The sequence below is a fragment of the Balaenoptera ricei genome, chromosome 2 (genome assembly GCF_028023285.1).
Source record: "Balaenoptera ricei isolate mBalRic1 chromosome 2, mBalRic1.hap2, whole genome shotgun sequence".
Taxonomy (NCBI): Eukaryota; Metazoa; Chordata; class Mammalia; order Artiodactyla; family Balaenopteridae; genus Balaenoptera; species Balaenoptera ricei.
The window spans coordinates 62,878,413-62,904,367 of record NC_082640.1 but is presented as its reverse complement, the minus strand read 5'-3'; the positions used below and the strand labels follow the sequence as shown (position 1 = coordinate 62,904,367).

Below are 25,955 nucleotides of genomic sequence, written 5' to 3'. Positions count from 1 at the left end.
CCAGAATCCACCCTCTCCCACTGGATATCAGCAAGACCCAGGATCAGGAAGGATGGGTTCCAGCTTGACAATTATTTGGTGCGACGAGCTCTGGGCTCTCTGTAAAGTGAAGCTGTGCCCCATATTCTGCATTTTGATTCAGAAGGTAAACAAACTGGTTCTAGAAGCAGGTGCTAAGGGTATGCTCCCAGGGAACAGACACCCTCCCAGCTCAAGAACTCTAGGGAATGAACAGGCATGTGGAGATAGGCTCTCCTGGAAATGGGAAGTCCTGATTACCCCATACCTGTGTGCTCCCCCACCGGTACCCCTTATCCCTGACCCTGCTCTAATTTTTCCATAGAACTTATCATCATCTAGCAGACATCATAGTTAACTTACTTCCTATATTTAGTGTTTACTTTTATCTGTCCCCACCTCCCTCCCCCACTAGAAGATAAGCTTCAGGAGGGCGGGAATTTTTGGTTCACTGCTATATTCTAGATGCCTAAAGTAGAGCCTGGCACACAGTAGACGCTCAATAAATATTTGCTGAATGAACAAAAGCTAAACGGGAGGAATCCATTGCTGCCTTTTTTCCCTGGGACAGGCCCAGCTTCCTGGCTTGTTACCTGGGCTCTCCTCAAACAAACAGAGAAACGTGTGGGTGTGGCCCTGAGCGCCCAGCGTGTAGGCTTTCAGACTGGGCCCAGGCAGGGACGTGGCTGGGAGGGGGCAGCGCTCAGCCTGGGGCTCAGTCCCTGATATGGGCATGGCCTTCAGGGGACCTGAACCCTGGGTCCCTGCATCCCTGCTGAGCCAGAGGCTGAAGGCCAACGAAAAGACTTTGGACCTGGAGTTCGAGGTCTTGAGCGTGGGGTTTAACGAGGAGGCCAGATACGCCCTGCGGTTGTCAGCTGAGAGGCCCCGGCAGGCCGGCTCTGGGGCTGGGGTGCAGTTGCAGGTGAATGATGGGGACCCCCTCCCTGCCTGCTCTGCTGTCACCGATGTCGTTGAGCAGAAAGACCCTGGCCAGAGCCTCACCCTCACCAGGAACCAGTTTGTCTTTACTTTGCTTAAAGGTATGAAGTAAGGGTGGAGGCTGGGGAGAGACAGCGACCCTGCAAATCCTGCCTGGCCCCTGTCAGGGACTCCAGGGAGCCTCAGGGGAACCGGGAGGGGCAGGGGCAGAGCTCCAGATTGAATCCCAAAGCTCTGCCTGTGTCACTTGGGCCAAGTTGACCCTCTGTGAGCCCCTGCCTCCTTTAGTATGACATGGGGATGCTGACGCTGGTCACCCAGGGTCGGGTGAGGAAGAAATGAAAGGACAACTGAGGAATGGCTTTGTGAATTTGTAACAGCTGAGCACACAGCAGGTTTGGGGCCAGTCCCACCGGCCATTACACTGAGTAACCTTAAAAGCCACTGGACTGTATGTATGCAGGGTAGACAGAGAGATGGAGACCTGGGCCCTGCCATCAGGAAGATTCCAGCCATCAGGTAGAGAGGCAGGAATTCCAAAGAGAGAATAGTTAAGTGACCTGGAAAGAGCAGAAGATCCATGCCTAGACTGTGAAGACATCCAAATGGGCTTCCTGGAGGAGGAGGCGCATGCGGGAATAGGGAACTTAAGTTCCAGGCCTTCATGTGGTCAGAGATCAGAGTCAGGTTGAACTCCTCCCTCTGGGTAGCAGGACCCAGGACCATCTCACAGGCTAAGAGCCCTCCACTCCCCACATCAGTAAAGGGAGGGGGCCATGGATGGGGCCTGAGAGGGGGTCATCCACAGGGAAACCAAGCCTGGCTTCAACTCAAAGGCCGGGTAGCCCGGGTTTCCCAAGGGCCCTGCCTGTCCTCCTCATCCCCTGGGGGAGGCAGAGAGAGACCCCAGAGACCACCTCTGAGACCCCTGTTCCCTACCCAGCTTTCTGCAAGAATGATGGACAGCACGACGCACAGCTGCACCTGGAGGTTGAGCGGGGCCTCCGGAAGGGCGGCCCAGCGGGTCGGCGAGGCCATTTTTCCCATCTACCCGCACCCGGACCAACCCCAAATGAACCTCTCGGCCCAGGAGCACGAGGACCCGCAGCACTACCGCGGCAACCTGGCTCTGCTCCGGGCCAGTGCAGACCCCACGGCCTGCCACTGCAGGGGCCTGGCCTACAGGGTGGCCTTCCACATGCACCGGGCCCCTCAGCCTCCTGCCACAAACTGCCCTCCCCGCGCCAGCCAGCCAGAACCAATGTCACCGCGCCCAGAGCCCCAGCTGCCCAGGCTGCAGGTGGGTGTTCCCTGGGTCCCCATCAGGTTCTAGCATCACTGCTCCCCCAGTTAGAAGACCTGCGTCTTTGATAAGCCTGGCTGTCCCCACAATCTTTCACTGAGCAGAGCAGCAGGACTTGCCAAGGTTGCCTCATTCGGTTCTTAAGAACAAGCAGTCTGAGGGTGCAGCAGGGAGTCCCAGTTTGAAGGAGGAGACAGAAAATGGAGCAAAGGCCACATAGATCAAGGACATCACTGGGTGGGGTTTCTCTGCCCAGTGGGTGAGTGTCCCCTGAGACCCTTCAGTCCTCAAACTCACTCTCGCACGTTCTCACCAGGTTTCGAGGGAGGCCTGGAGTGACCAGGAGACAGAAGTCTCTCTGTGCCCACCCTCAAGCCCATTGAGCTCCCACCACAGCCAGGAGGGACTCAGCCCTGAACCAGGACCCTGGCAGCCTCAGGCCCAGCTGAGAGGGTCTAGTCCTTGTCCAAGCTGAGGAAGGTTCCCCAATGCGATAGTGTTCTGCAACCAGACAGTGTGTCTGGTGGGCCTCACAGTCAGTATAGGTAGACACTAGTAGAGCAAGCAGCCCATTTCACAGGTAGAGAAACTGAGGATCATCCCCAAGGATTCTTGATTCCATTTAATGCCAGCAACATTTCCTGGGGACCTTAGTGCACAATAGTGCACGGAACCCAAAGCTAGTTCAAACCCCGGGTTCAAGATGCCACCTGGCTTGAAAACAGTCTGGCGCATTGCGGGCATCATATGGTCCCACAAGTTATGTGCTGGAAGGAGAGCTCTGGTGAGGAAGTGTGTGGGTCTGATTTTGGAGCCTAGGAAAGGCTTTTCAGAAGAGATGTCATTTGAGGTGACTCTTTCATTCATTCATTCCCTCATTCATCCGTTCATTCATCCATCAAACATTTGTTAAGTGCTGACTCTATCAGATCCCATGCTAGGTGGGTAAGATTTAGGAATGGCAATTCTGGACTTTGAGGAGCATATTCCAAGGAGGAGGGACCAGAATGAGCTGGCTGAAAAGGAAAGGGTTTGGCTGGCAGCAGAATGAGCTGAGGTTGAAACCAAAAGTTTACAACCAAAGGTGCCTGGCTCTTCTGCAGCACCTCCATCCCACAGCGCATTGGTCTGGGCTGAAGTGGAGCCCACAGTGGTGGGCTGAGTTGGGCCGGAAGACAGCTGATGCTTGGGAGAAAGTGGAAGGAATCAGGAACAGTGACAAAAGAGCTAGGTGGATATTCAATTCAGGAGGCAATGGGGGACCACCAGAGGGGTTTGTGCAGGAGAAAGACAATCTGACCCGTGATTTAGACAGAGTAATCTGGCAGAATGTGCCAGGAGAACTGGAAGGGTGGACCAGGGACCAGGCACCGACTTCTCTTGCCCAGGTCTCAGTCTGTTACATGGACTACTTTGGCCCCTGTTTATTCATTCATTAGTCAGTCGATCAACAAATACTTTTGACCACCTATTGTCTGCCCAGCTCTGTGCTGGGTGCTGAGGATACAGCGGTGAGCTTGTGAGTGAGATAGATGATACCTGGGTTCCGACATGTTCTACAGTTTGTTACAGGACTAGATACGCAAGAAGCTCAGAGCTCAGGGAGAAGCAGTCCCCTGCTGTGTATGTCCCAGCATGCCCTGGCCACCTGAGCCAGGGGCCACGTGGATAGTTCTTTGCAGGCTACAGCTCTGAATGCCTCTGAGGGAGGGTGGGACTGCTGCAGGGAAGGGGGACTGTGAGATGGCTGAGCCATCCGAGGCAGCTCTAATTTCTGTTATTTAATGCTGTCATCTCCCTGCCGTTCTCCCTCTTAAAGTGTCAGATGTCTGCTTCTACCAAGACAAGAAAATGGCTTTCAAGGGAGAGGAAAATCGCTTCCCTCCTGGGGGTGGGGTCAGCCATCACAGCCCTGACAACGGGGCCAGGAAGCCAGTGGGGAACAGACAACGGAGAGGGGTCCTTCAGAGAATAGAGGGGCTGTTTCTTTCAGCTCAGGCAAACTCATCAGCAGTTCAGCCTGAGGAAGGGGGGCACCTTTCTGGTGTCTTTGGAGGCTCAAAGACACAGCTGGTAGGACAGCACCATGACCAGGCCCTCAGCGCGGGCTGGGGCCGCAGGCTGTCCTCCGGGCCTGTGGCCAGCTCCCTGGGGAAGTGGATGTGGCCTAGAACCACAGGGATCCTTGAAACCATCCTCCCTCCCCTCCTTGCAGATAGGGAAAATGAAGCCCAGGAGGGAAGGACTTAACCCAGCTCTCTTTGATTCTCAACTGAAGAGGAGGAGAAAGCAACCTTGGGGCGGTGGGGCTGGTGAGGGGAAAAGGCAGTGAGCAGGAGGGATGGAGAGGAGGGAACTGCATTCTTGAGTGTAGCCCAACTTCAGCAATATTCAGTTCAAGGCCAGGAATGGATTTCTAGGCTCTAGATGCCAATGGATAGACTCAAGGCCACCTCGGGCAGGAAGCCTTCCCTGCATTGATTTTGTCTCTTCCAAACTAGCCTCGGTCCTGTCTGCATTAGGCATTTCAACCATTGAATCTATTCAATTTCAAACTTTATTGTAAGCTCACAAGTTGCTCTCCAACTTGTGTGTCAGTTTTTTAAGCCAGAACTGATGATGGTTATGGGTTGAGAGATGGGGTAAGTGTGGAGCCGGGGGCAGAGGGCAGGGGGATTACTAACGCAGTGATCAAGAGTGAGTAGGGAACAGGAGGCAGGCCTCAGTGTGAAGCTTCAGTGACTGACTTTGAATCACTTTGCCTCTCAGCCATGGCTCACAGGCTTCACAGCCATGGTCATAGCATTCCAGAAATCCTGGAGACTCTGCTGGGACAATGAATTCCCCTGAGCTAACATCGTCCCTTCTTCAGTACTCACGTTTCCTGTTATGTGTGTGGGGAGATGGGGAGATGGGGGGGTGGGGAGGGAGTGGGGGTTGGTGGTAGTGCGGGCTTATCCCCCATGAGTATTTTCAGCAGGTATGTAACAGACTCTAGGGTAGAGATCACTCCCTCGGGCCGGGCCCTGACCCACGAGTTGGGGAACTGGGCCGCACAGGCAGTGGCTAGAGAAGGAAGTTTACTGTGCATGGGAGGGAACCAGCTCCAGGTTTCCTGCCAGCTGCACAGTGTCCTCTAGCGGCTTCCTTTCTGGGCGGAGCCCCACCAGACTCATCCTGTCCCTTGACGCTACCTCCTTCGCCTCTTGGCAGGTTTGAGACCACAGGGCTGTGCCACCCCGGCACCCCCAAGGCCCTTTCTCCCCAGGGTAAGAGAGAGTTTATCTGACCAGAATGAGGGTGGCCTGTCCAGTGCCGGGCAGAGTAGGTCCCCAAGGATGAGGGAAGCAGCAAGGTGCAGGCCAAATCTGGCTGCTGAGTCCTTGGGGGTGACTCCCGCTCAACTCTTTTAAGGGCATATGAGGCCTCCTGGGGAATCATGGGGCAGGGGAGGCCACAACAGCTTTGGGCCGGGAGCCGCAGGGCCCTCAGGGGCCACAATCCCTCCTCGTACCTCACTCAACTCTCTAAGAGATCTTGAAGGTTTAAGGACAAACTCCTGCGGGGCAGCGCTGTTTAAGAGGGAAACTGTGGACTGGAAATTCCCAGTCAAGAAATTTCGGGAAACATGAATTTTAAAATTCCTCGCTGGTAGCTCCGTGAGCCATTCTGGGGGCTCCTTCGTGCTAGGCCCTGGAGCTTCCTCCCACGTGGGAGGGGTGGGGGGAGGGGAAGGAGGGGGGAGGGGGGGAGGGGGGCTCCCTCCCCTGCATTTACCTCTTGCAAACAATCGCAGTTTTGTTTCAAGGAAATGATTCTGTTCCCGAGGAGCCTTTTAAATGATGCTTTCAAGGGTCTTTTTTTTTTTTTTTAATTCTTTCCATTTAAAGCATTTTTTTTTTGCCCTGGAGGGGAAAAAAAGAGAAGAAAAAGCTAATAAAGCAATCACCAAATGCTGAGCACCTGGCTCTAAGCCTGTGGATTCTGACTGTGGCTTTGGCACCAACAGGCTGGGGGGTTTTCATTAAAAAGGAGTGGAGGGGAACGAGCAGTCAGTGGCTCTCCTGGCGTCCCTGCTGCCTGCGGTCCCCGAAACTCTGTCTCTGCGTCTGTGTCCCTTTGTTCCTTCCTTCCTCCCCTCCCCCACCCCCCTCTCTGATTCTCTCCATCCTTTTCGGGTCCCTGTTCTGGCTAGATCTCCAGACCCGCACACTTCCATCCCCAGGTGTCTTTCTGCCTTCGGGCCAGCACACTCCAGGCCCTCACTCTCTTCCCCTTCCTGCTCTGCTTTTCAATTCATTCTGCCTTTTATTGCGCACTATTGTATATACTATTTCTATTGCCCTGGAGATGGGAACGGTTCTAGTGGGGAAAGGCGCACACACTGTTGGATTTCATTAACATTCCTGCCCGGTTCATCTGGGGTGGGGGTGGGGAGCTGGCCTGGCGGGGGAGCTGGGTACTTCTTTGCTCACGCCGCTACACCTCAGTGCCAGACCTTCAGGGTCAGTGTCGGCTTCCCTCCTGTATCGAATCTCATGGTGGAGGGGGATGCCCACGGCCCATTTCACAGGTGGGGAAACAGAGGCTTGGGCTGCTACTAACAAGGTGGGAAAGGTGAGAACAGGTTAGATCAGGACTGCTAACCCCCTCCCAAGTTAATGCCCCAGTCCCTTGGTATTGGGGCCCCAATGTCACCCTTCCCCCTCCCTTCCTGTGCTCCATCACGTACAGAGGATGTGAGCAGGTCAGCTCCTCCTTGCAAATGAGGCAGTTTTACGGGCTTTAGAAAAACACTCCAATTGTTCCCTCAATTACCCCGAGCGGATTGAATATATTAATCTCTCTCTTAACTCGAGTGAGAGACTCGGCTGCTGCCCCTCCCCCAGCCACCAGCACACCCCCCCCCCCCCGAGGGGCACGTGCCGGGGAGTGACTCCCAGCCCCTGCTCCCCTGGCCTGGGCCCCAGAGCAGGTCAGCCTGGGTCCAGGCAGCATACTTCTGCTGTGCCTAACACACACACACACACACACACACACACACACACACACACACACACATACACACACACGGCTGCTTTACATTTCTCTATCAATTCTCATTGATTTTTCTCCTTGGCTGCTATTTGGAAGAGCCTTTTCCTTGTGTAAACTCAATCAAGGGGGCGAGGGGGGTGGGAGAGGGCTGCGGGCGGCTCCCCTTCTGCTCCTGTGACAACCGCCTCCAGCTTAAACACACTCTGCCCCAGGCAGCTGAGCTCCGTTAAAAGCTACCTGAGGTTTCCCTTTGTAGCTCGATTTTCTTTTATTTCTGGGGAACAAAGGCACTGTCAAGACGTTCCCAGAGAGCGCTGTCACCCATGCAGGGAGGGGTGTAGACCCATCACCAGTGGCCGAAGAGAGCTGAGGCTGGCAGGAGATGCGGGGCTGGCCAGGGCTGGTCCCAGGGAGGGTGGGGAGGGGGGCGGTGAGGGACGTGGCCAGACCCTCCTCAGGAAGAGAAAGGCCCTTGGCTATTTGTACCACAATGACCCTGCAAGCTGCCTGCTGTCCCTTCTTGCTCCTGGGTGGCCCTGAAAGACTTTCTGCCCACAGGGGACTCTGAAGGGCCTCAAAAGTCCCTGGACATAGTGGATATGACCTGAAAACATGTAAGTTGGGGGGGGGTGGGGTCCCATATTTATGTCCTTGCCCGAGCCAGTCTCTTCACCCCACCTGCCTGATTTCCAAGTCTCTATATATGCCTTTGGAGTCGGTGCCTAGAGCTCAGACGGGTGGGTTATAGGAGAGTTTGGGGTTCAGCCAACTTGCAGTGAGAGGCAGGTACAGTGGGGTCAGGTGGATCTGGGTTCAGATCAGTCTCTAACATTTATTTAGTAGCTGTGTGACCTTGTGCAGATTATATAACTTCCCTCAGCCTCCATTTTCACATCTGTAAAATGGGGGAGGGCAATTCCTAGGCCCTCTGTTGCTGGGAAAATCAAATGAGCTGGTATATGGTTAGCCGTGCCCTGCAGGCAGGTTTTAATAAATGCGCTTCTAGTAATGAGTTGGGATGTCTGTACTAGGCAAAGCAGATGCGTCTGGGCCTCAGTTTCTGCATCTAGAAAAGAGGGTAGCTCCTTCTTGCCTAGCTGGCCTCCCATGGGAAGGGTGTTGGGAACTTGTGAAGCCCACTGTCTCTGGGACCCGGGTACCAGTTTTCAGGATAGAGAAGGCTGGATCAGCCTGAGTGCTGGTCTGGGAAGAAACTCCATTAGCAGATTGCTGTATCTGAGCATACCAGATGGCCCTGCTGCCCCTCCCCCACCACTGCCTTCCCCCACCCCAGCCAGGGGCTGCCGCTGACTCACACCTCCTGGAGACCCTGTGTGTGTGTGTGTGTGTGTGTGTGAATGTGTGATATGTGTGTGGTGAAGGGGAAATGGAGAGGAAGGGGGTACCCGGCTCTGATGTCCTCCCAGCCAGCCCAGGCCCAGCAGCTGAAGGGCTCCGGGGTGGGCCAGGGTGGGGGGCGGGGGGGGGCTATGGTAGCCTTCTCATCTCCAGAAATTACCTTCATGTGAAAGGAGGGAGGAGGGGCAGGAGGGTCCAGTTGTCATGGCCTTTTAGGGTCATCTTTCTCTCTTCTCCCTCACTCACACCCTTGGAAAATAGATGTTCCCCCAACAGACACTCGGGAACACAGCCACTCTCACAGACGTGCAGACACACAAGGACACACACATGTTGGATATACACAAACCCACTACATCCTGGACATGCAGAGACCCCCTCCCCACATCACAATGATAGATTCACACCAACTCATTGACGGACATACATGGGGCACACCCCCTTCCACACACAGACCCATACCTCCTTGGGACCCTCCTGGCTTTATCTCTGTACAAACCCTCCAAGTGCAGCCTCTAGCAGAGGAGAAAGAAGCTTTGGGGATATGGTATGTGTGATATATGCGGTTAAATTAAAACCCCATGTGAAATCAGTCTTCAATAACTGGTCTCTAATAAAACAGCGGATGGGGGAGGGCAACAGGGAAAGAAAGCTGACAGTGCCCAGTTGGCCTGTCATGGCCCTGGTGAGGGGTTGGCCCATCAGGAGTCAGCCGAGACACCCCAGCCTGGGTCCCGGGCTGGTTCTGCAGAGTCCCTGGGCTCAGGCGCCGCTGAGGCCAGCAGGATGGATGGAGGATGAGTCAGGGATATCCTTTCTCTACCTGGATCTGACAGCCTGCCCTTGGGTCCAATGGTCCAACCTCTTGGCCCACAGTGGTCATCTGTCCATCCAACCATTCATCCATCCACTCCCTCAGCAGTAAACAAGGTAGCTGATCTCCAGCCCTTGGGGAGCCACCAGGCTAGGTGGGGAGAGGAAATAGGAGGAGTTGGAAGACCATGACTTAAAAAGCTCACTGTGAGGGCTGCTGGAGCTTGGGGAGAAAGCGACGGGCATGAGCGGGGTGGTCATCAAGCACTCAGTCTGCCGCAGGAAAGCCAGTTCTGACTGGGAATCAAAAGACCTTGATTTAGGACTCCATTTTGCAGTTGCGTAAGAGCTGTATGACTTTGAACAAATCACTTACTTCCCTGGGCCTCAAGTTCCTCATCTGTACAGTGGGCAGAGCAGTACCCACTGACACGGAGGTTGTGAGGCTCAGGTGAGGAAGAGGGTGGAAAATTGCTTGGTTCATTAAAACCCACCTCACAAATGGGGAACATCTGATCCCTGCCTCAAAGAATGGGTGCGATTCCAGTAGGGACTGAGGAGAGTCGTTTTCAAGCGGAGAGAACAGGGTGAGCAAAGGTGTGGGAGCACGAGTGTGTGTGTGTGAAGGAACAGCAAGCAGGGAGAAAGGATGGAGTGGAGAGAGCATGTCTGTGGGATGAGGAGTTGCAGGGGATGCCGAGGGAAAGGAGGGTCGGTGCCAGCTCCCGGGCTCTGAGCCGTTTGCTATACCGTTTGCCCAGGCTGCTCGGAGCTAGGCTGGCAAAGGGGGAAGCTACAAAGCCCATTAGAGCACTGCATGGGTCTTGGGAGGTGGGCAGGTTAGCCTTGATAATGTCCATTTTCTGGAGCAAGAAACTGAGCCCTTGGGAAGTAAACTACTTACTCATGGCTTCCTATTGACTCAGTAGCAAAGCCAGGCTAGAATCCAGGTCCCCACCATATATTTTGCTTTTTCTGATACAGTAATCAGCACAGAGGAGGGAATGAGTTGTAGTGTTCTTTCCCAGGGAGGCTCATTCTTCAATGGGCTTTCTAGGCAACATGACAGGATCATGGGCAAGCATTTGGGGCAACAGATTTCTTCCTGGTGGCCCCATCTCACACCAAGTCCAGCCCAGACAAATTACTCAGTATTAATCTGACCCTAACAGCAATTGCTCATTGTTGTGCCGGGAGGTTTAGGAGCAGGACTGGGGATGGGGTTGGGGCTGTCAGTGACTCAGAGTCCCCAGGCAAACCCCCTGGCCTACTGGCGTTGGCTGATGACACTTAGAAAAAAGTGTTGCATAAATAGCCCCAGCACAGAATTAAGCCCTTACCCACCCTATCTGAGGAGTGAGAGTGAGTCACTGCCAAGAAGATGCTGTGGATAAACATCGACGCTGGATTCAGGTGTGAATTCAGATCCCTGCTCTGCCTCATACTTAGTGTTCCTGATCAAGTCACTTCACTTCTCTGACCCTCTGTTTTCTCCTCTGTAATATGGGGATAATGATGCCTACTTTGCAGTGTGATTATGAAGATTAAATGATATGCTAACCTGACTGCATGCAGTCCAGGAGCCCTTCCTGGAGGAGAGGGGACTCCAAATAGATTCCAATTCCAATACGGATAAACTGGAAGGCATCCTTGGAAGGATACAGCCTCGGAGGCAGGAGTGGGACACACATCCGCACCCCTTCTATCCCTGCAGGGAGGTGTGTCGATTCTTCCACCCAAGAATTTTTTGTTAAACCCCGATTCTCCTCCAGGCCTGGCCTCTCAGAGTCCTCAGGGAGATAAGACACCACAGTGAGACCACTGCAATCATGGGTACAGGAGGGGAAGCAGCTGGGCTTACCCTGGGCGAAAGGGTGAATGTTCTCCTTTAAATCCCTGCTCTGCCACCTTCCACCTATAGGACTTCTTCTCTGTGGCCCTCTTTCTTCATCTATAAAATGGGAATAATGACAATAGTCCCCTGACAGAATTGTTGAATTGAATATGTAGTCAATTTAAAGAACACACTAAATGCTCGAAAACTTAACCTATGATTATTATGCGGAGTGAATGGCAGCCTGCCAGATAAACAAGGGTTGGGGGGCTACATTCCAGGCAGAGGGAACAGCCTAGGCAAAGGCCCAGATGCTTGAGAGGGCATAGTTTCTTTGGGGAACTCAGGGAGGTAAAGGGTGGTGAATGCGGGGGCAGGTGAGGGGCCAGGCCTTGGGGGCACGTCCTCCTCGGAGGGAGAGAACTGAGTCTGCCGCCCCCGCCCCCCAGCAGAAGCCTGCCCTTGAATCACTGTCGGGAGGTGGTGGAGGCTGGGTGGAGCTGAGGCCCGCTGGTGGGGATTGTTGCGGAGGATATTATTTTAATCTTCCTCTTAAAGCATAATTGCTTTTTGTCGGTGGGTGTTCCGGGACGTGCCTCCCCACAAGATTGCTTTCCAGGCTCCTCTCCTCCAGGAGACAGGCAGGGCTGGGCCAGCTCCATGCTGCATTAATACGCTGCAAATGCGATTTCATGGCCACAAATGAGATTAGGGCCGGAGGCTCTGCTCTCTGGTAGAGACGGTGGGCGGCCCGTGTGGACGAGGCTGGTGCTGAGGAGGGAATGAGAGGGAGGGAATCAAGGGATCCCAGCAGGTAAAGCCTGAATAAGCAGTTTCTTGTAACTGGAGCTCCTCGGACCTGCTAGCTCATTCCAGCTGCAGAGTGGGCCCTGAGGCCCCATCCTGGGAGTGGGGTGCTCTGGGCTGTCTCCCCCACCCCCAAACTCCCAACAAGCACCTCATTAAGGGAGAGGGCTGTGCTGACAAATGCAGGCTCTACAGCCACATGGCCTGGGTCTAAGCTTGGCTGTTCAGCTCCTGCTACTGCCTCTGTTTTCCCATCTGTAAAAGGGGGTTACAGTTGTACCTACCTCACATGCAGTTGTGAGCACCGAGTTAACAAATGTAAAATGCATAGAATAGTGCCTGGCACATAACAAGCGCTTGTTAATTGTTGGCTCTTCTTATGAGGTTCACACCAAATATTCCTGCCCGAATAGGGGAAGAAGGCCCCTGAGGGCTTGTTCTCTGCAAGAGAGAGGGCTATTTGGGGAGCAGGCATCACTGTCCCAGGCTGAAGTGGGGGAATCTGCAGAACTAGCACGGAGGAGGAAAGCATCTGATGCTAACGTCATCCCTCACTCATTCAATGAGCACCCACCTGACACCAATACTGTACCAGGCAACAACCTGGGCCTTGGGGACAAGGCATCACCAGGCACAGTCTCTACCCTCAGAGGAGACAGACCCTCTCTCAGAAAAGTCAATAGTGGGTCATGAGCCAGGCCAGGGGGAGGCCCAGGGGCTATGGATCTGATGCCCCTGGGTGGAAGTGGGGGCAGTGGGGGAAGGTTTCAGGGAAGATTTGCTGGAGGTTGTTCCATTTGTGTCTTGAAGAAACACGATGAATTATTCAGGCTGGTAGAGGGAGGACAGTCCAGGCAGAGCTTAGGTGAAGGCCAGGAGGCTGGAGAGAACAGAGCCCTTTCAGGGGACCGCAGACGTGTAGTGTGGCTGGAGCGTGGGTGTGAGGCAGGGATCGGCAGCAATGAGGCTGGAGGGGCTGGGGCGAGCCAACCATGAGGCTCCTGAGAGGGTCAGCATCTCTCCTGAGAGCAGTGGGGCCTACTGAAGTGTTTATCAAAGCAGAGGAGGAACTTGGTCAGACTTGTGGGTCAGAAGAGTTGGGGTGAGGGAACTGGTTGAGCCTACTGCCCCCCCAGGCCTCTCTGCCCTGAGTGGACCCCCACTCGACATTGGCAGGGTCCCTCTTCCGCCCCCTCCTGATGGAAGGGAATGGCAGGTGGCCTTCCCTGCTTACCCCTTTTTTCAGTCCTTTGTTAACGAGTTATTGATTTTGCAAAAGAAAAATGCCCAAAAGCCACGTTGCTTCTTTAGCAAAGTGATTCATGGCACGATGATGGGACCTGGGCTGCCCCAAACTAGAGCTCTGGTTACCAACGCTGAGAGGACTCCTTCAATGTGGTGATCAATAAACATGCCTGCTGAGCTAAGGGACGAGGTGTCAGCCAACAAGGAGAACAGCATATCCATAACAATCACCCCAAGTCTCCCGTTGCACAGCTGGGGCCGCAGGGGCTCCAGATTGGCACAAACTGGCGTAAACATGGGGGAAGCTCGGTTTTCTGGGCCACCTGCCATGTGCCAGGCGTCCGTTCTCTCACCTGATCCTCACCGCACCCCTGCAAGGTAGATTTTCCTTGCTGCTTTGCAGATGAGGAATTGAGGCCCGAGCTGGTCAAAGGACTTGTGCAAATGCTTGCTGCTGGGGCTGGAGGAGCCATAGTTAAAGCCTCGCTTGGCGGATTCCAAGCCGGTTGATGGTGTTTTTTGCTGCCCAGTGTGATGGTGCTGGGCCAGGCTGGTCAGTCCTGAGGGACAGAAACGAGGCGCAGTGACAAGTTTGGGACTATCAAGTACGCCATGACGGAGGCACATGCGTTAGGCCCAGCAGCCACTGACTGAGCAGATCCAGGTCACCTCTGCATAGTAGGGCACCAGAGGAAGGTCAGAGGGCAGCCCCCCAGTGCCTCCAGGATCCACCACCCAGACAGCAGACAGGCTGCATTGAAGGGGCTTAGCTGGAACTGGGAGCAAGCTCCCATTAGTGATCCCAGGCATAGCCCCCAAGCACCAGGACTCCACCAAACAACACTGCCACCCATTTGTGCTGGATAGAATGGCCTCCTCTGGACACCCCAACTTCTGCCCTGGTTTACAGCGGCCTGGCCCAGCCGTGCCCAGTGGGCCTCCAGGATGCTCCACCTCTCTCTCCTTTGACTCTTGGTGTCTGTGGACAGCGCTGTCACAGAGCATCTCTCTGGTCCCATTCAAGAGGTCAGGTGTTTTCATCTCTGAGCTTGACCTTTTACATGTTGTCCCAGTTTTAGGAGTGAAGGATGGAGAGATGTGACCCCTTGCCCTGGGAGTAAAGGAAAAAGCAATATGCTTTGGTGGTTATGACCACAGGCTTTGGAGCCAGCAGATCTGCATTCGGATCCCAACTCTGTTGCTTCAAAGTTTAGACAAGTCCCTTCATTTCTCAGAGCATCTGTTTCCTCTTCTTTAAAATGGAGTAAAAACAATAACTCCTGGGGCTGTGAATGTGAGTATGAAATGAGACAGTGAGGTAAACTCTGGGCACAGCGCCTGACACAAAGAGCTCACTCATCGTTAGCAGGGTGTGAAGATGTGGAGGTGATGAGAACGGTGGTGATACCAGAGTATTTATCAGATGAGCGCTCAGGCCCACAAAGAGGGGCTCACTCAGCAGGTGCATCAGCTGGGGGCCTTGTAGGAAAAAAGAAGGCATTCAAATTCTGTCATTTGAGGGGAATTTATTAGAGGGGCTATTTGCAAAGTTGAGGGTGATGTTTAGGAAAAACAAGAGGGACAGTGTAGTCCCCTGGGGGCTAGTAAGTGAGAGGAGCCCTCACTGTCTCTTCGACCTGAACAGGCAAGAGGGGGAATGATGACCTGGAGGGGCAGCTGTATGGAGAGTGCTGCCTGCCAGGCAGGGTGGCCCTGGGGAGAGGGACCAGCCAACCCAGAGAACCAGCCAGGAGGATCTTCCTAGCTCCCTGATGGCCCTCCCATAAACCCAACCCAACCAGAACCCACTGAAGTAGCCACATGGGTCAGCCTCCTGGGCACAGCGCAGGGTGGAGAAGAGGGAGAACGGATGTACGGTACAAATGGGAGCCGCCCAGCACCACAGGTGACGGGAGAGGACCCTCCTGCCACACTCACCTGCTCCCCAGTTGGAACACTCTCAGAGGAAGCCAGTGGCCCTGTCCTTGGGCTGCTTCTTTGGTGTGGGCGGGACTAAGGGCAGGAAGGAGGACAGGCTGGAGGGAACCACAGAGAGAGGGGCTCCCGGGTGCCCCCAGCAGAGCTCTGGCTGCAGTGACTTAAGCTCAAACTCTACCCAGTGCCTTAAGGGGTAGGGTGTGAACTGGCCCCCAGGGGCCCCAGTGGGAGATGAAATTGAAGCACAAGGCAGAGCCAGTCCTCCCCTACTCACCCCCAAATCTCTCTGCAGAAACTCCCAGGTTGAGCCTCAGCTGATGTGAGGTCAGAGCAGCCCCTGATGATCCTGACCTAGCGGGCTGTGGATTCACCACTATAATCAGAGGAGGGGGCCCTCCTGGAGTCTGCAATCCTTCAGCCAATGAGTGAGCACCTGCTGTATGCACTGCTGGTGCTGAGGGGAAGTGGCATTTGGAGCGTAGAGACCCTCTAAAGGAGCTGCCTTGGCTGACAATTGCCAATAACTCGTGGAGGGGCAGGCACTTGACCTCAGGTTTATTTCCTATCGGGAGTGAACTCACAAACACAGGCACAGGCAGGTGTTACCGTGGACAGAGGACTGTTCAGAGCAGGAGAGAAGGGGGGTCAGGAAGGCTTCCTGGATGAAATGTCTTGAGCTGGACCCTGAGGATAAATTGGATTTAGGTAGGAGGGGAGAAGAGATTTCTGGCGAGGGGGCTGCCTGGAGAAAGGTGGCTGTGGGCATGGGCTTGGAAGCTGGGAACAGAGTGGGTCTGGGGAAGAGAAGAGGGAGGCTGGAATATCTGAGGCAGGGGTGAAGGCTCAGGCGCTGGGGGGAGACTGCACCCTGCAGACATTTCTCACTTTTCTGGCCCATTTCTTCTGGGGACAACCTGCCAAGTCCAAAGTTGTTTAGCAGGGAAAAGAGCGAACATTTCTGGAGAACTTAAATGAGTGTCAGCACTAAGGGCTTGACCTGCATTGTCTCCTTCAGTCCTCATAGCTGCCTGATTTCCCCACCGTATAAAGAAGGGAACCAAAGCTCAGAGAGGGTTAGTATGTGAACCAAGATCACACAGCTATCGGCTGCTATTTGCTGCAAAAATCACACTAAATTTCCACCTCATCTATCCCTTCCCTTTCCCAGAAGCCCAATTCAACTGCCCAAAAGAAACGGAGAGAAAGTGATGCGGGTGGGGTAGTGGTGGTGAAAGAATGGGGGAGGCGGAGGGGTAGGCTCTTCCCGCTGCCCAGCAAGCCCAGTGCAAAGCCAGCGGAAGAAGCAGGACCCCTCCTTCCCCAAGAGCCGGCCTCAGATCCAGTGCGCAGTGACTGTGGGCTCCCTAATGGCTGTGTTTAACCCCTGGCCCTACCGAATGATGCAGCACCAAGTGTTCTCTCCTGAGGGGAGGGGTTGGGTAAGGTTACTTATTAGCAGTGAGATCAATCATTACCTGCTTCCCCTAACAGTGGAATCTCCTTGAGTCATCAAAGCTTGGGGCTGGTCCCCTGGGCAGGGGAGCAGAAGGTCTTCTGGACATCTGGGGAGCAGGTTCATTTCCCTTGGCTGGGGGAGGCGGAGTTCCCCTTACTGGGAAAGGGCAATGAGGCAGGTAGAACAGCGCGCGCGAGAGGGGCGATGGGGTTCGTAGCGTTGTTAGGTAGGAGAGCCACATCCAGTCCCCAGGCTGATGGCTGTCTCACTGGTGAGGAGTAAGCAGTTCTGGAGGGAAGGTTGGTGTAGCACAGGAGTGAGTGTCCCAGGGGCCCTTGGTCCAGGGAGCCGGGCAGCCAGCGAGTGAGGCGGTGGGAAGGCCCTCTTTCCGTTGGTTGCTGAGTGTGCAGGGCTCAGGGCTCACTAGGGCTCTGGAGCCAGACGGCCTGGAACCAGTGCCCAATTGCATTATCCTCTTCCCAGGCAGGAAGGCCGACGGGCTGGGAGCTGCAGCTGTAGAAAGCTCAGATGCTAGTAGGGAGCTGCAGGGCAGGGCAGGCTAAGGCAGTTAGGGTGCAGAACTTAAGGAGGTGTGATGGCAGGGATACTCACATAGCCCCGAGAGCCAAGTGCCTCCTTAATGTTGGCTCCCTAAGAGCCCTGCTGGCCTCTCCCAGCCCTGCTGCAGGGCCCTGAACTGAGCCACAAACGGCCCCTGTAGGCACTGGAGTAGCTCCGGTCCCCTCCCGCCACCACGACTTGCTGCCGAAGCGTTTGGGACTGAGTGGAAATGGGAGGCTCTCTAGGGAGACTGGGGAACCACCCCTGAGGCCTTCTGCACGCATGCTAGATTGTGACAGTGTCAGCCCAGGCCTGGGCGGGGAGAAACCTGGAAGTGGGACTCACAGCGTGCGTCCCCAACCATCTGGGTGACCTTGGCTGGTGACCTTTCAGTTTTAATCAAAGGTGAGTCCTCAGCTTTTCTGCTGCTAGGGTGGGCCTGCTCTTGGCCCCCAAACCAAGGAAAATGGGAAGAACCCTCCGTATGGTGTCTAAAGCAGCCGGCAGAAGAATGGGGCAGGCCACAGGGGTCTTCCAGACATCTCTCAACCCCACCCCGTATAGATCATCCTTTGAGGCCAGTTCACACCTCGTCTCCCCATGGAGCAGACCCCACCCCCATGCCAAGGGCCAGTCACTCCTCATTCTGCCATCTCACAGTGGCAGAACCATGCCCGGCATGTGGTAAGTGCTCAAAAAAAAAAAAAAAAAAAAAAGGAGTCGTTATTTATGTAATAATTTCTTGTAGAGCTCAGAATTGGATCAGTCATAATCTTTGGTCCATACTCTAGAACAATTGTTGACCCGTACATAGCCCTCTTTAGTTATTTATCATTTATTTTCAATAATATAATGAGCACCTCTTAACTGACCACCCAATCTAAGGGGACAACGTTACAATACCACATCTACTTATTTCCCGTTCTCTCCCCCATCTTCCCACACAGCCTCCAAGAGGAAACCATTCTCCTGAACTTTGTGTTTATTACCATTAAACAAACAGAAGGCTATAGGCATCCGAAGAGGCAGGATGGCGGCAGGTTCACTAACAGAAATAGCTGTTTTTCCAACCAAGCTGCAACTTCCTTGCAGACAGTGTCTGGGTCTCCTCCTTTCCTGCAGTGTGGTCAGCATGTGACTGGGCACACAGGACCGCTGGTGAATCTTGGTTGATGGGCTGTTTGGGGTACCCAGAGCAGGAAGGATGAGGACTGAATGCCGGAGAGCAGGCAGGACGCAGCCCCAGGAACAGGGGGAAGGGCTTCGGACTCGCCCGCCACTGCACCTGACAGGTGTCTTTGTGACTTCTGCCCTGCGATCTCACAGTGTTGCCCAGGTGACCCAAGTGGGTGGAAAAGCTCACTGCTTTTCCAGGTCTGGGCAGAGAGAGGTCCACCCCTAACTTTACCTTCTGGGGGTGCCAAGAGCTGATTGCCCAGCTGCTGACCCCTGCCCAGCTGGCCATGGCCCAGAGCCCACACATCGCCTCCGCTCGCAGAATGTCTCCCTGCTGAGAAAGCGCCAGACCCTTGCCCTCCCCCTTCCCCCGCCCAGGTCCCAGAGCGTGTGTCTGGCACCCCTGAGACCACACTAATGCTCCATACTGTGCGCCACCCCCAAAGACTCCAAGGTATCCAGGCCAGCTGTCTGAGCAGGACTGATCACCCAGCAATACCAAGTACTGGTCCCCAAGATTGGCAAACAAGGCCAAACACTCCTGCCCCCAAGAGGATGGTACGGAAAAAGAAAAAGGTGAGGCCTGGGGGCATGGGGAGTGCACCTGCAAGAACTCATCTCTCCTTCAAAAAGTCTCTTGTTTGCTCCTGAATCATGACAGAAGCGTCCTTTCTCTGGGCCTCAGTGTTCACAGCTGTGAGATGGGGAAGGAGGTAGGCTCTGTGGCTCTTCCCGGTGAGGTGTCCTATACTCCTGGAACACATGGGATCTGAAATGCGGTGTGCCTGCAGGTGTCATCAACTCAATCTGGTGATTTCTGCCCATCTCCCTGTGACCCAGAGAGAAACGTAGCTTGAACTGGGTATATCACCCCCCCCACACACACACATACACACAGCCTGGAAAGGAGTTTTTGTCCTCTTGTTGCTGGGGGGTCACAGAGGCTCAGAGAGCCTATTGCGATGGCTCACCATCATCCTCCAAGATCCCCCAGGAGATTCCCAGGTTGCTGCCCTGGCAGTGCCCATGCCCCACTGCTCCACCGTCTCCCAGCCCTGGCCCAGCCCTCTCCCCCGGCCACAAATGCTCCAATGTCTGGAGAGAACGGATTTTTGTCTGTTTCCATCACTGCTCTATTCCCAGTACTCAGAACAGTGCCTGACACATAATAGGTGCTTAATAAATAGCAGTGACAGAGCAGCACGACCCTTACTTGTGCTAACTGGCAAAGCTGAACCCATGCCCTTTGCTGTGTCACTTGCCAAAGGTACACAGGTAGTTGCTAACTAGGGAACACCCTCTTCGCAGTTACACTCTTAGGTCAAATAAACCAAACAGCTAAGGGTACTGAGACCCCAGTGCAGTTTCTACTTTATGACCCTTGACTTTGGTGTCTCTGGTTCCTTGCATTCTCTACCCACAGCTGGCTCCTCCTCTTGACTCCACCCTCCTGCTTTAAGCCTCCTTCCGGAATGTCACACACGTGGGACCAGGTACCCAGCCGGCCTGACCTGGGGGCCCTAAGCTGCCAGCTTGTTCCGGAAGCTCATTCCCACCTGCCCACGCAACTGGATTCGGGGATCCAAGGAGGGTGCATGGGAGCCCTGAGAAGGAGCCAGATTTGTTTTATTTGATTCATAGCTTTGGGAAACATTTTTGATAGCTGGGTAGAATCCCCTATAAGGATGTTCATAATGTACATAATTACATGTCACATATTAATCACATATTAGTATTTCTTTGTGAGTCCTCCATTCATGTCTTTTTTGTTATGGTAATGTTTACAGATTTCAGTGTTCTTTGTGTATTAGGGATATCCATCCTTTTATATATACTGCAGATATTCCCTCCAGTTTGTCTTTTATTTTTAATGTATTGTGGTGAATTTTGAACCATTATAGAAGTTGGCATGGATTTTTTTTTTTTATAAATTTATTTATTTATTATTTTTTGGCTGCGCACCAAAAAATATTTTTTCGTTGCTGCGTGTGGCTTTCTCTAGTTGCGGCAATCAGGGGCTACTCTTCATTGCGGTGCATGGGCTTCTCATTGTGGTGGCTTCTCTTGTTGCGGAGCTCGGGCTCTAGGCGCGTGGGCTTCAGTAGTTGTGGCACGTGGACTCAGAAGTTGTGGCTCGCGGGCTCTAGAGCGCAGGCTCAGTAGTTGTGGTGCATGGGCTTAGTTGCTCTGAGGCATGTGGGATCTTCCGGGACCAGGGCTGGAACCCGTGTCCCCTGCATTGGCAGGTGGATTCTTAACCACTGAGCCGCCAGGGAAGCCCCGGTATGGATTTTTTAATGTAATCATATCAATCCTTTTCTTTATGATTTTTGACTTCTGTGTCCTTTTGAAAAGCCTCTACTGCTCCAAACACCACAACTCCTATTGTTAGTACCATGTGCTACTACTAGCTACTCGGGTTATGAGCTTTAGAGTGTATACATTGTGGCCCAGAGAAAGCACGTCACATACAAAGAACGGCTGGTGAGAGAGGAGAGTAGAGACAGCAGGAAGTGGAGGTGGACGGACCCTGGTTCCATTTCCGGCTCTGTGCCTGTGAGCTAAGCTGTGTGCTTTGGTGCAGGGGCTTTTGTGCCCCTGAGCCTGTTTCCTCACCTATGGAAGGGCCTCACCATGGCCATCATAGCTCCCAGGCAAGTTTAGATGCTGAAACGAGAAGGAACATGAGGGACCATTTTCAACTCGAAGCCCTGGCGATACAGCTGGGGAAACAGAGGCCCCTGGAGTGAATTAGCCCAAATGACTGTTCCCAGCCCAGTGCCCCCTCCTCTGGCCACCATCAGAGCCTCTCCAGTGGCATGGCTTTCAGATCCAGGGGCATCCTGGAGGGTGGAACTTGGCTTCCTTGCTTCCCATGGCCTCCCAGATTGCTGGGGCAGAGTTGTGGCCAGGGAAGGGTGGAGGAGACTGTCTTCTTCCATCTGTCCCCTCAGGAGAACCAATTTAAGTCCCTTCCCAATGGACCATTAACTCCTTCACTGCTGGTACAATCTTCCTACTGCCTCCCACCTTGTCCCCTCCCCCCAGCACACATATCCCCAAATGCCCTGAGTGATGGGCAGTCACAGGTCCCTCAGGACATCTGCTGGCTAATCCTGGCTTACTGAGGGCAAGGTGGGCTGTCTGGAGGGCAAGACATTGGAATTAGCAACTTCGGAGCTTTCCCACATGCCAGGCCCCAGTGGAGCAGCTGAGAGAGCTGTGCTTTGGAATCATAGCCCTGCCCTGCCAGTACCGGCTGAGTGGCCTTGGGTGGTGGTAAACCAGCCAAACCTCTGCCTAGAAATACTGCCCACTGATTTCTGCACCGTAGCAGTGCTGCATGAGTTAACAGGGAGTAAACCAGTGGTGTGTAAGTATCCAGCTCTGCTCCTGGCCTGCAGGAGGTGTCTTCGGGGGAAGTGAATTCCCTTCCTCGGGCTCATGTCACCCCTACAGATGGGTTTGTAGGACCTCATACTTAGTTTCGTCATCACCCACAGTTCACTCCCCCACATGTAACCCAGCTTGTACATTTTCTGTTCCCTGAAGTCTCCAATGTAGGCCTGGGAAGGGCAGGGCGTGGAGAGGACATCACTCCTGATGCAGGCACACGCCTGAGGGAAGCCTGCAGATTCCCATCCAGACATAGGCAGGATAGAGGGGAAGGCAGAAAAGTTGGCCCACTGTCCCCCCTCGAGGTCTCCTACTTGGCCCCAGGCCTCCCTGGCCCTGGGCCCAGCCTGCCCAGCGGACACACGCCTGCAGGCCTCACCAGGAGGCGCCAGCCCGGCAGCTGGCCTCATGCCCAAAGGTGAAGCATGAGCAGTTCTTGCCAAACCCCCTGCAAGCTTTATTTCCCGGACAGGTGTCCCAGAGGGGAGGCACAGAGGACACAGAGGGTGCAGAGGATGCAGAGGACGTAGAGGAGGCACCACTCATGGCCTGGTCTGCCAAATGCCTGGCTGGCCTTGGGGCTGCCAGCGAGTCACTGAGAGCCTTTGGGCAACTGCCATGCTGCTGGGCCCTCACTTCTGGGGCCCTAGGGAGCTCATCACAGCAATCAGGGGGCTGGAGCTACTATCTTAGGCAGTTCCTGGGAATCTGGGAGTGGGAGGGACATTAGTCCTCACTGCAAGAACCTCAGGCCAGTTATTAGGAAGGCTGACTTACAAACCGTTCCAGATATCCCCATTGACCAGGTGGGAAAATTAAGGCTCAGAGAGGTCACCTAGAGAGTTGGGGGCATAGCTGGGCTGAAACCTGAATCTCTCGACCCCTAGGCTGCTCGTGTTGCTCCTAGATCACCAAACCAGATCAAACCTGCTGGGGAGTGAGTGGGTTACGGGGTGTGCGGTGAGGGTGGAACACTGATCTATGAGGGTAGGGGGTGGCTCTTTGGCTGCTTCTCCTTCTTTCCCCCTCCACCTGGCAGGGGTTCCTTCTGAGTACTGACCTGCCTCCCCCTCCTCCCGCCCTGGCCTGGCAGAGGAATAGGGGAGGAGGGGGCAGCTTTCAACACCTCTGCAGATGGTGATGGCTTCTGCTGAGTCCTGGGTTGGGGGAGGGGCTCCTCAACCAGAGGAAGGGAAGGAGAGTCTCTGTAGGGCTGGCACTTCTGGGACTGGGGAGGGAGGTGATGTTCTCACCTCTTAATTAGTCATCTTGTTAGGCAAGGACCACAGCCTGTACCAGGAAGGTCCTTCTGAGAAAGAGTCAGACGTGCAGGAAGTGAAGGAACAAGCCACAGAGATGGACATGTAGGGAAGAGCAGTCCAGGCAGAAGGGTCAGCCAGGGCAAAGGCTGGGAGGCAAGAGCCAGCTTGGTGGGTGCGAGAAACCACTAGAAGGCCAGTGTGGCTGGAGTGAGTGGGCAAGGGGCCCAGGGATGAGACGAGGTCAGTTTCCTGGACCAGAGTGTATAGCCCTTACAGGCCACAGTGAGGCTGTGTGTGAAACAAGGAGCTACTGCAGGATTTTGAGCAGAGAAGTGATGTGGTCTGATTGAAATTTGTAGAGGATCACTCTGGCTGTTCCGTGAGATGGGGCAGGGCAGAGGGAGGGCCAGAACAAACAGAAAAGAGAAAGCAATGAGGATGCAAGTGCAGGAATTCCATGTCTTGGACCCAAGTGGAGATGGTGACAAGAGGTCAGATTCTAGACATGGTTTGAAGGTAGAGCTGGCAGGAGATGCCGACAGATTGCAGTAGCGCAGGGAACTGCATGAAATAACAGCCATAAAAAGCTCTTCCCTTTGCCTCGGCCCAGAGGCTTCCCAGAGTCAGAAGCAAATGTGCCCGGGACGCCCAGGCTCAAAGGGGGAGAAGTGTATGGGGAACCTGGACCCTCACAGAGGAAGCAGGGCAAGTTTCAGACGGTCTGGTTTAAGCACTCATCGTTCCATTGGGGAAACCGATTCTCAGAGCACAGCTGGCTTTGGGTCCCGCCGTGGTGAGAGGTAGAGCTGGTTTAAAGCCAGCCCTCCAGACACTCAGTGCTCAACAGGACGGAGTCAGGGGACCCAGCCTGCTGGGGCTGCCACCAGCACAAAGCCTGCCTCGGACCAGGCCCTCCTCTTCTCTGGGCCTCTGTCTCACATCGTTCTCTATGGTCTCCGTGGACTCTTCCCGCTCTGAGGACTCCCCCACCCCTGCCACAGTCTGCCCTGAAATGCAGGACTGACAGGCCAAGCTTCCCAGATAAGAGGGTCAGCCCCCAGTGACGCCCTCCCCCAGGGCCCCATCTCCAACCTGAAGAGGTCCACTCCTTCTCTCCCAGGGCCAGGAGGGCCTCTCACATCAGCTGGTGCTGATTAATCAGCGGGAGGGACAGAAGGTGGGTGGGGGGGTGGCCTCCTGCCGGATGAGGCTTAACCTGGGTCAACTGTGTCAACCCCCGGGCCTGGGAATGAGAGCCAGGCAGCCAGTGCCGAGGGAGGACAGGACACCTCAACCGCAGCAGCCCCATGTCCATACCCGGACTCTGCTACCCTCCCTGGATTCCCCACTGCCTCCAGAGTCAAACTGAGCCTGCCCTGGGCTTTGGTAAGCTCCCTCCCTTTCCCACTTTGCTGCCTTGGCTCAGGGTTCTGCTTTCCAGCGTGTGAGTCCACAAGATGCTGAGCCCCTGCACGTATGTCTGCTTGAGGCAAGCAGCCTAGGAAGCCCCGTGCGCAGGCAGGCACCTCTCCTCCTTCCTGGTCCGCAGGGTTTTCTGGGTAGACGATGGATGAGGCATCTTGGAAAGACACATTCATTCATCCCTCTTTAATGCTTTGGGTGACTCCATGGATGTGGAGAGGCTTTGTAAACTATAAAGCGCTGTGCACAGGAGGGACCTGAGGTGACAGCTGGCCTGGGGTGAGGTTGCAGGAGCAAAGAGGGCCAATTGCTAGAACCTCAAAAGTAGGGCAGGATTTAGAAATTACAGGCAAGGATACCAGCAAAAGCAAAGGCTTAGAGGTGGGACTGGACTTGAAAGGTGAAGTGGCCTGTCTCATTCTGCAGGAAGTGATAGATCCAGGACTGGAGGAAGCAAGAGGGAGACAGAGGTGTGGAGTGGGGGACAGAGGTAGAGAGAAAACGGGGTCAAAGGTGACTGCCCCTGTAGTTCCAGACTGGCTGTGGGGACAACAGAGGGAAACAGCCACTCGGAGGGGAACCGAGAGGGGGCTAGAGTTATAGAGAGGCAGTAAAGGGAGGTGACCACACTGGAAGAGGCGCTCAGCCCTGGCTTTCCCCACAGGTCACCGAGGGCCCAGAGGAGCCCACGAATACCTCCCAGAATGTGGACTCTGTCATCAGCCACCCGTTTCCCTCTGATAAGGAGGTTATCACAGTCACTCTCCATGGGGCCACCAACCTTCCTGCCTCCGAGGATGGCTCTGAGCCATGGCCCTTTGTGGTAGTGTAAGTAGCTGGCTGAGAGTGAGGGCAGGGGATGGTGTCCAAGCTGGAGCAGAAACCAGGGTATGGATATTTGGGATATGAGCACCCAAAGGGCCGGGGAAGGAGGGAAGAGCCACTCCGTGATCCCACAACCAGCTGACCAGTGTTTGGCCACAAATCGACCTCAGTGGGGCAGGGCCCCTGGATGCAGAGGCCTGGGCTGGACTCAGTGGGAGGTGATGGTCAAAGGAAGAAGAAGGCCTAAGGGCTGCTCTCCCAGCCTCTGAGTGCCCCATCTTACCATGCCCAGTCCTGGGGTAGGATCCTCAAGACCATCCTCCTCCTTGGCCCCCACCACTTCTCCAGTCTTTTCTATTACAGGGGATTCCCTAGTTCCTTCTGATCCTTTAATGCACGCTCCCCTCCAACCAGCCGGAGTCAGGGTACACACTTCTCACAGCCCGGTATCCGAGCGAGGCCTGCCATGCCATGTCCACGTCCCACTTCCTGGGCCTCACTTCTCCTGGAAGGGTATCAGGGGTGACAGAGTCTCCATCCAGCCAAGCTTCTATATGGATG

At 54.6% G+C, this 25,955-nt stretch overlaps 1 protein-coding gene across 1 annotated transcript in view; it reads left to right on the top strand.

The window, feature by feature from the left end:
* Positions 1–751: 751 nt before the first annotated feature.
* Positions 752–25,955, top strand: part of CCDC33 (coiled-coil domain containing 33) — a 114,129-nt gene continuing 88,925 nt past the window's right edge. Inside the window, 4 exon segments of the mRNA XM_059915191.1 lie at positions 752–1,061; positions 1,904–1,946; positions 1,948–2,231; positions 25,250–25,397. Of these exon segments, the coding sequence (XP_059771174.1) occupies positions 752–1,061; positions 1,904–1,946; positions 1,948–2,231; positions 25,250–25,397 (785 nt within the window).